Consider the following 11,642-nt stretch of genomic DNA (forward strand, 5'->3'; position numbering starts at 1 on the left):
AAGTCTCTTCTACTACTACTACTGATCCCATGCTAATCTCATCCTAGGCTTACCCTAGGGTACTCACCAACCCACTCTCTACTATCAGCTGCATAAGAAGTCCCTGTTATCTCCCTAACTAGCTCGTGAATACAATTACATATCACTAAGACTAGATAATTCTTCGAATGAGAGATCCTACCCTATAACGGTTGGACTCAAACGAGAGCTAGACCTAACCTTCTAAAATTATTTAGTCCTCACAATATGTAACTTAACATATTCATTTACTAGTTAGTAAAAGATAACTATAACTCCTAAAAGAACAAAGCAAGCAGCATTCGAGCATCAATTAAACATAATCAAGCATATCTCATTCAGGCCATCACTGACTAATATGTACAAGCATGCAGTTCATAAGCTGAGATACATATAACAGGTAAATAAGGCATCCTTCCTAGATCCTTAGTTTTAAACTAGAATGCAATTCTCATAAAGCTGATACACTTATAATAGGCACATAAGGCATCCTTCCTAGATCCTTACTCCTAATCTAGCATGCAGTTCTCATAAGCATAGCATAACATAACTTGTATGGGTAATTGTAGAGTACTTACTTGAGCTCGGATGATTGCATGCACCACGCGCTTTTCTTTTTTCATAAATCATTTTTCTTCTTTTTAAAGTTCCTTTTATAAAATGATTTTCTTTTTGAAAATTTTCATATCAGGCCCTTAGTTTGAGTTTAGACACACCCGAGAGTGTGCCCGAATCCCTCAAACCAAGGCTCTGATAGCAACTTGAAACATCTCAAAAATAGAGACCAAAAATTTCATTTTAAATCGATAATAAAAACCATCAATATCATCAATCACATAAAAATCATAGTCATGTATCTCAAAAACATCATCAAATATATCAATGTATCAAAATCATATATCATAAATTAGAGTGAATCCTCCTAGGCTAAAATCAGTGGTGTGTGCCATGCAGTCATCCCGAGCTCTTCTCTTACTAGCGGAAGTACCTGAAACCAAAACTAAAAACTGTAAGAACGAAGCTTAATGAGTCTCCCCAACTACCACATACCATACACATAACACATAAACATATCTTGGGCCCGCCCCTGCTACATCGAGTCAAGCTCGACATCGGCTTTCCCGACATCAGGCCCCCGCCCAGTATTGAGCCTCACTCGACATCGAGCAAATCTCGAAATACGTAAGACCATAATCACTAATACACATAAACCTACGCACATAACCTTAACACTTAAATGTTCCTCAGGCCCCGCCTGGCATCAGACCGTAGTCCGGTAACATACTAACATTCCTCGGGACCGCTCCGAACCGAAGTCTGGAAACATACAATACAATCACATGCAAGAATCACAAAGACATCAAGCATACAAGCATTCCTTGGGACCGCCCCGACATCGGATCGAAATCCGGAAAGCATATAAACCTACATCGGGCCCCGCCCGACATCGAATCATAGTTTGAAACTACTACTAGCTAAATGGGTTGGCCTTGGTGCCATAGACCCGTTCCTACTGGAGGAAACTCACCTTGAATGCTAGCTGTGAAATGTCGTGTGAGGAATCTCTGATGGGTGCTCCAACGACTCCCCAGAAATCAATTTCACAATAACACTTAATCAAAATCTGAAAATCCTTCTTAGGGTAAAATAACCATTTTACCCATGGTCAAAGTCAACATCCTAGTCAAAGTCAAAGTCAAGGTCACTCCCAGTCAACCCAACTCGCCAAGTTATCTCTGAACTCATCGAGTTCTTGTACTACTCAGACTCGTGGTCAACCGAGTCATCTCGTCCAGTCCCTTCACACTCGTCGGTTTCTACCTAGCATACAATCAGGACAACATAGGTTCAACTCGTCGAGTCCCTTACTAGACTCGCCGAGTTCCCGTGTTTGTTTGGGCTATCTTAATGGATTACGCCCCTACACTTCAGATCTAAGCTTCATACTTCACATAAACCCTGAAAATGTCCTTTTAAGGGTAAAGTTTCTGACTTTACCCCTTAATACCACCTCTCAAAGGGTTTAGCTCAAACCCTAATTCCTTAGGACCTAGAACTTGGTCCTTAAGCCATCCTTACACCAAACTCAAGCTTGCAACCTCTGATCTAAACCCCTAACACTACTTGGACATGTAAAGCTCCCACCTTTCTCACATGCATGGCGTTTTAGGGCTAAAAAGGCCAATATGACTCTCTATAACTTTCATGGGGGATCCATTGGCATAAAGTTTGCACCTTTATGTTATAACAGCCCCTGTAGGTATTAGCTCTAGAAGAATACCCTCTTGGTTCGATCATTTCCCAAAAGCTATCAATCTTAGACCAAAAACCCACATAAAAAGGACATAAAGAGATCTATTGAACCAATAGCCAATGTAGAAGCTTGATTACCATAAAAGGTAGAAAATGGAGTGTAGCTTCTGGATCTACTCTTTCCCTCTTGAGCCCTTTCTCTTCTTCTTCTTCCACAAGCTTCAAAAGCACACAATGATCACTCTAAATGGCTCACACACTCAAAGAAAGCTCTAGGGTTTCGTGGATTAGGGTTTGGGACAAGGAGGATGGAAATGAGGCCAAGGGGTGGGGGTTAAGGAGCTTAAATAGGGTGCAAAACCCCGAGATTAGGGTTTCATTATGGCCGAGCTACTCGTCGAGTCGAGGGCTCTTAACTCGTTGAGTAGATAACTCAAACCCAATGCATAATCTGCACTCTACTCGATGAGTTCCTCTTTTAAAACAAATAAACAAATGAATTAAATACATACCAGGGATCAAGTGTTACAGTTAACCTTTTCCTTAGTGTAGTTTTGGCATTTAGGACCATGCATGTACATAAAGTTTGCAACTTTACATGGGAAACCATGCCCTAGGAGGTTGGATCTGCAATATGGAGCTTTGGGGTGGCTTAAAAACATATGTATAAGAAATGGACCGCATGAACTTGACGAGTCGCTTAGATGACTCGGCGAGTCGGATGAAGGTTGGCCGTGTCTGATTCTGCATGAACTCGGCAAGTTAGTAAGAGCACTCGACGAGTTAGTTAGGGTTGTCCCCGACATTTGTACACGCATGGACTCGATGAGTTGGTTGGAAACTCATCGAGACAGTTAGGGTTTTAGGACTTCTTGAGTTCTAGTGGAACTCGACGAGTTGTTGGCTTCATTCAACGAGTCGGGTCAACATGGACCTTTGACTCTGACTTGTGACTTTGACTTTGACTAAGGGTTGACCAGTTGGACTTCTGAAGGTATTTTCGTAAATTAGGATTCTGATGGACTTGGTCCTATGGTGGTTATAGGTGGTGGGGTTCGTGATTATGATTCGGGAGTTGATCTTATCGCTACAATTCGACACTTGTGAGGTGAGTTATCCTCACTATATCAATGGGGTGTAAGGCACCAATACCGACCCTTTTTGGATTTGTATCCGAGTTATTTCATGATATGCTTATTGGTTAACATCCTGGTAGTTAGGATGGTGAGATGCTTAGTGACCTAGTTATATCAGTATCCTGATATATAGGATGATGCTATGTTAGTGACCGGTTAGGTCTATATCCTAGTTATAGGATGTTGCTATGATTAGTGATCTGTTTGATCGGTTTGACTGTTATATATATATATATATATATATATATATATATATATATATATATATATATATATATATAAGCTAGAGTATGATATTTATGTACACATGTTTGTTTGATTAGGGGGTTGGGTTGAGGCGATCTTGCTTTGTGCTGAAGGCCAACATACCCAGGGTGGTCCGGATAGACTGAAAGCTCTGTGAGGCGGTCCAGTCAAGCCGAAGGCCCGGCGAGCGGTTGGGATAGGTTGTAGGCCCTACGAGACGGTCTAGACGTGTTGAAGGCTTGGAGAGCGGTCCATATAGGCTGAAGGCCTGCGAGGTAGTCCAGTCAGGCTAAAGGCTCATTATGCATGCTGTTTGCTTATATATTATTAATATGTTTTATGGCGTTGGTATTTTTGGGGTAACTCACTAAGCCTTCAAGCTTACATTTATCGATTATTGTTTCAGGTACTTCTGATGATCGCGGGAAGACGAAGGCGTGATTGTACACCTCCTTATGTTTTCATGATTTGATTATGGGATACTTTAACATTATACTATTTTGGAAACAAGTTTTGTAATAATCATTGTTTTTGAAATGTTTTAAAAAGTTTAAATTTGGCATGATTTTTTATGGATGTTACATTACATTACCAAAAGGGCATCAAAGTACCAAAAAACGGCATTAAAGTATACAAACATTACCAAATAAACTAAAGTGCATTAGTAAGTCTTAACTAACATAAGCAACCAAAATACTTAAACATCAATTCCTATCTAGGCCCTTGGAGGTCCCGACATTGTGCTCCTTGTGCTTACACTTACTCCATGTCATAGTTAAAAACTTCCTGCTCAACTTTTGAGTTTCATTATCATTCTAACTTTGACTGTTTGCTTGGCTCTTACGTTGTTGAATTTCAATCATTTCCTCGAATGTAATCCTCCTTTTCTTTTTTGGCCTACCTGTAACTTTGTTGTCTGGTGGAGGGACAAGAGTTTTTGGACAGTCACTTTTAGGCCACATGGATCTACCTTTGATAGGCTCCACCTTGAAGGAGTACATCTCTTTCCATGTATCAAGCCAATACACCTTATGCACATAGGTGTATAGTTCTCCCACCTTTTCAACATTGTTTGCCATGTCATTTAGGGTTGCAATTTCATGCTTGCATGGAATTCCAGTAAGCTTCCACTTTCTATAAGTACACTCCCTTTTTCCCATGTACACCCCATGTTGATCATTCCACGGACCTTTAACCTGATACTTTTGTCCCCCATTCCATCGTGCATTATACTTGCTAGCAAGTGTTGTGTTTGCTTCGAAAATCCTAGTACCAGTTAGAGTTAGTGGACCTTGACACTTGTTTAACACCTTCATCACATTGTAGACTCTCTTCATAAGGTACTCTCTGATAAACTCCAGACAACCGATAATGGGTTTTTCTCTCCTTTTTACAAGTTTTATATTGAAAACTTCACAAAGGTTATTCAATAACATGTCTGGAATTACCCTTCCTAGTAGCTCATTAACAGAATAATAATTGGTGTATATCTATACTATAATGAAAAGTAAGACAATAAATTGAGAAAATACCTGAAAATAACTTCTAGCCCAATGATGTGGAGGGATTTTCAAGAGCTACTGATATGCTTCGATGTCATAATTACTTAGTTGTACCATTATAGCTTCGAACTCTAGTATGGTGGTGGTTGTAGCACACCTCCAAAAATACTCCTTGTACTTTGTAGTCTTAAATAACTTCCTCATGTTCTGGTATATGTGTCTAATACAGAACTTGTATTATGTATTAGGAAACAATTGTTTTATGGTTGGTAGAAGACCCTGTTTTCACCCAAAAAAAAAAGTAATTAGCATTAGTCTGTAATGAAACCTAATATGCAATATTATATGTAAATATAATACCTTCTGTCTATCACTGATAAATGTGAAGTTTGAATTTGAATACAAGTCAAGATTTTCTCCAAGATACTAAAGAAACCATTTCCAACTTGAAGTGTTTTCACTCTTAATAACATCATATGCCAATGGGTAGGTTCCATTGTTGGAATCAACACCAACTACACTTAGTATTTGACCTGGGAAAAGTCCCTTCATGAAGGGTCCATCTAACCCTAAAAATTCTCTCAACCCTGCCTTAAATCCTTTCTTTAAAGGCCCTAAACACACATATATCCTTTTTAACTGCCTAGTTGGGGATGAAACCACAGGTTAAGAAACTACATCAATCTTTGCAGTTGTACCTTCATTTGTCTTTTGCAGCTCTAGTACATAGTCTCTCAACACTGCATATTGCTTTACATAATCTCCTGCAACATTTTTGGTGGCTGCTACTTTTTTCCTAAATGATTTCTCTTTTGAAATACTAACCCCATATGTCTTTTGCAGTTGCTCATGTAGGGCACGAACAGGTTGGCCATGACTAGCTTCAATCTGATCCATAATTTGTTTGGCAAGAAATGTTGTTGTACAAGATCTGATTTTTCGTGTTTGGAGGCAGATGTGTTTCTAAATGTATGTTTTAATAAACAAATATCCTGTGCACTTGACCTAGATGCATGAAGTTTCCAAGTGCATTTAACTTTATCAGAGTTTACATCTTTACCCTTTACCTTTTCCCCATAAGTAGGTCCACCTACCCAACTTGCATTTACAACTACAGTTCCATTACAAACAATTGTTAATCTACTTTTGTCATCTTTTGTGAATGAGATAATCCTCCCTGTCTCTAAAGCATGTCGGTCGATTTTATCTTTCAATTCTTTCTTGGCTTTATATTTCTGCCCAATATGAAAAGCTACCTTGTGCACCTCACCAGCAAAACACAATGTTTGTTTCCCCAACTCTTTGATCCTTCTTCTTCTTTTCTTGTTGTCCTCTAAGTCATCACTAAGTGAATCCCACTCATCATTATCAATGACCTCCACATCCTCTTCTTGATCACTCTCTTCATTTCTTTGACCACCCAAACTTTGACATCCAGTGAACTCTGCTTTTGTATCAATATTTAGGTTGAAATCCTCCATGTCAACTTCAACAATTTTAATTAGGTTGTCCTCATCAATCATAAGTCACTATCTTCATGTTCACCGTTTTGATTCTCAAACTCAATGTCATTAGGCTCCTATTGTCTCCACTCATCACTGAAATGAATACTATCTTGGCCTTCAAACCCATTAAATGGGATGCTATCTTGGTCTTCAAACCCTTTACCTTTATCAACTTCACCCTCACCATTGGATTTGTTTATGCCAAGTTCTTCATTCACATCAATCTCTTTGTTTAACTCTTTTTCTGCATCAACTACAACAAATTCAGGATGCATTGGCTCAACACCCTTACCTTTATCAACTTCACCACTTGCTATTGTTTTTTCACCACCTTCCCAATCCAAGTTAAGTTTTCTACTACAAGATGACCCCCTTTTACTATGTTTCCAACCTTTATACCTACTCAATTCAAGTGTTGCCGGTTTGTATAAGGTTAATGCTAACCCTAAGTCACCCTTATCAACATCAATTTGGATTGGAGTTACCACTTTATGAGCAATTACATGTGATGAGGATCTAAGAGGATCCTGATGGTCCATGTCTTCTATTATAACCCTTTTTGGACCATTTGGGGACATAAAATATGTAAGCAAGTTCATTTGAACATGCTCTGTGTACACTTTAATCATTTTGTTATGGGTAACAATGTAACATACTGTAAGAGATTATGCACATCATCATCATTACCCAATGCTCGTAGTCCAAAGTCAAATCCTTCATTAGGCAAAAGGAAATGGTAATACATGATTTTAGTACCATCATACCCTAATTCTCTCATCATTAAGTCTAGTTCATGCATATGAAATTCATCAATGTCGACAACATCAAAGTACCTAAATTGCCCATTAATATACCTGATTTTGGAAACTTTGTGAAACTCCCTTTGTGATGAAGTTTAATAGAGAATATGTTGGGGTAACCATCTTCAAAACAGATAGAGACGATTGTTAGAGTTTTTCAAAGTTTGAAACTTGATCATCAAATACAAAGAATCTTACCACAAACTTCTTGAACGTTAACATTCTCTCCAAGATTTCTGAGTCCCCACATTTTCAAAAGCATGGAGAAAAATCGATTCTCACATAATGGTTAGGGTTTTTGCGTTTTAATTGATAAACGAGGTGTGAGAGAAGACGAAGGAGTGAAGTACAGTCTGCAATCTTATTAATTGAAGTGGCAGCAATGGAGGCTGGTGAGAAAAATGACCAAAATACCCACACATGGAGGGCACGTGATGGCCCTAACTGTCCAAACAAACGGACTAATACGGAATGGACTAAAAACCTAGAAAAACCCTGATTTTGGACCTTCTGTGCAAGCTGAAAATTTTTTGGATCTCATCCAAGGATTTTAGCAAACCACAAGGACAAAATTTGCAATTTTGTCTTTCTGGAAATTAGAGAGAGAGAGAGAGAGAGAGAGAGTGAGAGAGAGAGAGTGAGTGAGAGTGAGAGAGAGATGGGGTAGGGGATATTTTTTTTTTCATTTTTAATTAAAATAGTATTAGAATAATTATAAAAATATAATAAAAGAAAATAAAATGACATAATCATATTTTTAATTTTTTTTTAACCAAAATCATAAAAGTATTTCGATTTTAGACATTCCACGCAAGTAGGAATGTTTTTGGAGAGTATCTAAATCTTTTTGAATAACACTAGTCTTTGGAGTTTTATCTATAGTTTATTTTCAAATTTATCATCTTCTTTAACCTTGCCCTCTTTACACGTGTATCTATAATAGGGTAAAACCGCTATAGTGGAATTTACATGTATATGTAAAATGGTAAAAACGCTGTAGTTTGAAATTCAACTATACACACAACAAAAAGTCGTTGTTGCACTGTTGCTAAAACCCTTGCGCACAAAATCTACATTTTCCAAAAACAGGGGATGAGTTCTAATCGATTACCGCTTGCATCAATCGGAGATGAAGACCGAGATTCCGAGGAATTATCGTCATCTACGCAATCGACCCAGTCCGAAACCTACATGGTGGGTTTCATCGTCGCCAACATTGTCGGTTTACAATACTATTCCGGCCGGATAAGTGGCCGAGAAATGGTTGGTCTTGTTAGGGAACCATTGAATCGCTTCGACTCCAACGCCATCAAAGTCGTCAATACTCGAACTATCCAAGTTGGTCATATCGAAAAGAAGGTAGCTAGTGTACTTGCCCCTTTAATCGACTCAAATTTGGTTCATGTTGAAGGGATTGTACCCAAAACCCCTAAAAACGCAGCTGCGTATAAAATCCCATGTCATATTCACGTTTTTTCAAAGATTGAAGCTTTTGAGATCGTCAAATCCGCATTAGGGTTGTTTTTATTCTCGCCAGATGATCCTTCGTTTAGTATGTCTGAATCTATGGTCGTGAAAGAGAAGAAAAAGGGTGATTTGGATGAGATTTTTAAGTTGGTCGACGATAATTCTAGTAAAAGTATGGTGAATGGAGTTATGGAGCCTCCAGAAGATTTCATTTTACCGGATCTTTTTCTGCATCAAAAGGAAGGTTTATATTGGCTGCACCACCGTGAGAACTCCGACGAGCTGCCACCCTTTTGGGAAAAAAGGGACGAGGGTTTTGTGAATGTGTTGACCAATTATCAGTCCGATATTCGACCCGAGCCTCTACGTGGTGGGATCTTTGCTGATGACATGGGATTGGGTAAAACTCTCACTTTACTTTCTTTAATTGCGTTGGATAAATGTAATGATGTAAACGTAAATGAAGAATTGAAAGACGAGGTTTTGGTTGTCCCAAGTGGTAAAAGATCAAGAAAGGGGAAAATGAACAAAACCATTAGGCCTAGTAAGAAACAGAAAAAGGAAGAAAACATAAGTGAAATTGGCTCAAAAATGACTTTGATTGTTTGTCCACCTTCTGTTTTCTCAACTTGGATAACACAACTAACCGAGCACACAAAAAGGGGAAGGCTAAAAGCATATATGTACTATGGGGATCGAACTCAAGATATCTTAGAGCTTCAAAAGTATGACATAGTCTTGACAACTTATAGTACACTCGGAAGTGAACTAAATAACACGAATACACCCATAAAGAAGATATCATGGTGGCGTGTGATCTTGGATGAGGCACATGTAATCAAGAATCATAAGGCAAACCAAAGTGTTGCTGTGACTATGTTGAATGCTAAAAGGCGATGGGTTGTTACAGGAACACCCATTCAAAATGGCTCAATGGACTTATACTCTCTCATGGCATTTCTAAAATTCGATCCGTTTTCAATCAAAAGCTATTGGGATAGATTAGTCCAACGACCAATCGCTCAGGGGAATGCAAAAGGGCTCTCAAGACTCCAGGTAAGATCAATTAAATCAATAAATCAAGATAATAATAATACTTTCTGTGTGTATAATTTCATTTAGAAAATTGTTTTTATTTGTGTTTAGGCGTTAATGGCAACTATTTCTTTAAGGAGGACGAAAGAAAAGACCGAGATTGGGTTGCCTCCAAAAACCATCCATACATGTAATGTGGAGCTTTCTGTAGATGAACGTAAGCTTTATGATGAGATGGAATCAGAAGCTAAAAGTTTTGTTGAGAAATATATTGCTAATGGAAGTGTGACACACAATTACTCAACTGTTCTAAGCATCATTCTAAGGCTTCGCCAGATATGTACACATACAGAATTGTGCCCTGAAGACGTTAGGGCATCACTTTCATCCTACAATTTCGAAGGTACTTTCCTAACATAACATTATATGAAACTCTTTTCATGTTGTACACATGTTTTGATCTTTACAAGTGATTCATTCCATATTTCTATTACACAGATGCATCCAACAACCCAGAACTTTTAAAGAAATTGGTTATACTACTACAAGATAGTGAAGACATAGACTGTCCAATTTGCCTCTCTCCACCATCCGAACTAATCATCACATCATGTGCCCACATCTTTTGTCAAAACTGCATAATCCGAACACTAAAACATTCAAAATCTCTATGCCCACTATGTCGCCACCCTTTATCCGAATCCAATCTTTTCTCACCTCCACCCGAGGTCAACAAACTTCCCTCTTCCTCTTCCTCTACCTCCTCCTCTTCCTCCAAAGTAACTGCCCTTTTAAAGCTTCTCGAGGCATCAAGAAACGAAAACCCGTGTATAAAATCGGTTGTATTTTCTCAGTTTCGTAAGTTGTTGCTTTTACTTGAGGAACCGTTAAAAGCAGCAGGGTTTAAAACGATTCGGTTGGATGGTGTAATGAGTGGGAGGAAGAGAGCGGATGTGATTAAAGAGTTTGGAGATTCGGATGGATGCGGGCCCACGGTTTTGCTCGCGAGTCTTAAGGCTTCGGGCACGGGGATTAATCTCACGGCGGCTTCGCGGGTGTACTTGATGGAGCCGTGGTGGAATCCGGCGGTGGAAGAACAGGCGATGGATCGTGTCCATAGGATCGGACAAAAGCAGGATGTGAAGGTTGTGAAGATGATTGCTAAAGATAGTATTGATGAGAGGATATTGTTGTTGCAGGAAAAGAAACAGAAGCTAGCGAAGGAGGCTTTTAGGAAGAAGGGGAAGGAGGAGAAAAGGGATGTAAATTTGGATGATCTTCGGACTTTGATGTCGTTGTGAAATAGGGCGAATGTTAGTTTGAACTTGAGTTACAAATGCTTTCTTTTTTTGGTGTAGTTTGCTTGTGTGTATTAATCATGAAGGAAAAAAAGTTGTTGGTTTGTCAATTTGCAATTAAATCAAGACGGAAAGTTGGTTCTTAACGGGTCTATTTGGCTTAACGTGATTTGATCATTCCTAAAATTGATTTGTTTTGACATGTAACCAAAGTCATTTATTTTGTCACATATACCGTTGGGATGGGATTGGAATTTTATGATGGATTAATGGTTGTTTGGTATTCAAAAGTGGACATCATTTATTTTGTAACCTGATAAGGTCATTATGGTCAATATAATGAATGAGGATTAGAGGTGAGCAAAACCGAACCCAAAAACAG

General features: G+C 38.7%; 2 protein-coding genes across 2 annotated transcripts; one reads left to right on the forward strand and one right to left on the reverse strand.

Annotated features, from left to right (window-relative positions):
• Positions 1 to 4,468: 4,468 nt before the first annotated feature.
• Positions 4,469 to 6,636, reverse strand: LOC145046701 (uncharacterized). Its single transcript, XM_078994981.1, has 3 exons — positions 6,223 to 6,636; positions 5,834 to 6,118; positions 4,469 to 5,143 (listed from the first exon to the last, which is right to left on the reverse strand). The coding sequence occupies exons 1-3, from the start codon at positions 6,634 to 6,636 to the stop codon at positions 4,469 to 4,471; spliced, it is 1,374 nt and encodes a 457-aa protein (XP_078851107.1).
• A 1,849-nt stretch (positions 6,637 to 8,485) lies between these two features.
• Positions 8,486 to 11,406, forward strand: LOC145047890 (DNA/RNA helicase protein). The gene is made up of 3 exons (XM_078996247.1): positions 8,486 to 9,983; positions 10,074 to 10,365; positions 10,461 to 11,406. The coding sequence occupies exons 1-3, from the start codon at positions 8,553 to 8,555 to the stop codon at positions 11,261 to 11,263; spliced, it is 2,526 nt and encodes an 841-aa protein (XP_078852373.1). The 5' UTR covers positions 8,486 to 8,552; the 3' UTR covers positions 11,264 to 11,406.
• Positions 11,407 to 11,642: the final 236 nt, after the last annotated feature.

Source organism: Lactuca saligna, chromosome 5, assembly GCF_052625555.1.
Source record: "Lactuca saligna cultivar CGN05327 chromosome 5, ASM5262555v1, whole genome shotgun sequence".
Lineage (NCBI taxonomy): Eukaryota > Viridiplantae > Streptophyta > Magnoliopsida > Asterales > Asteraceae > Lactuca > Lactuca saligna.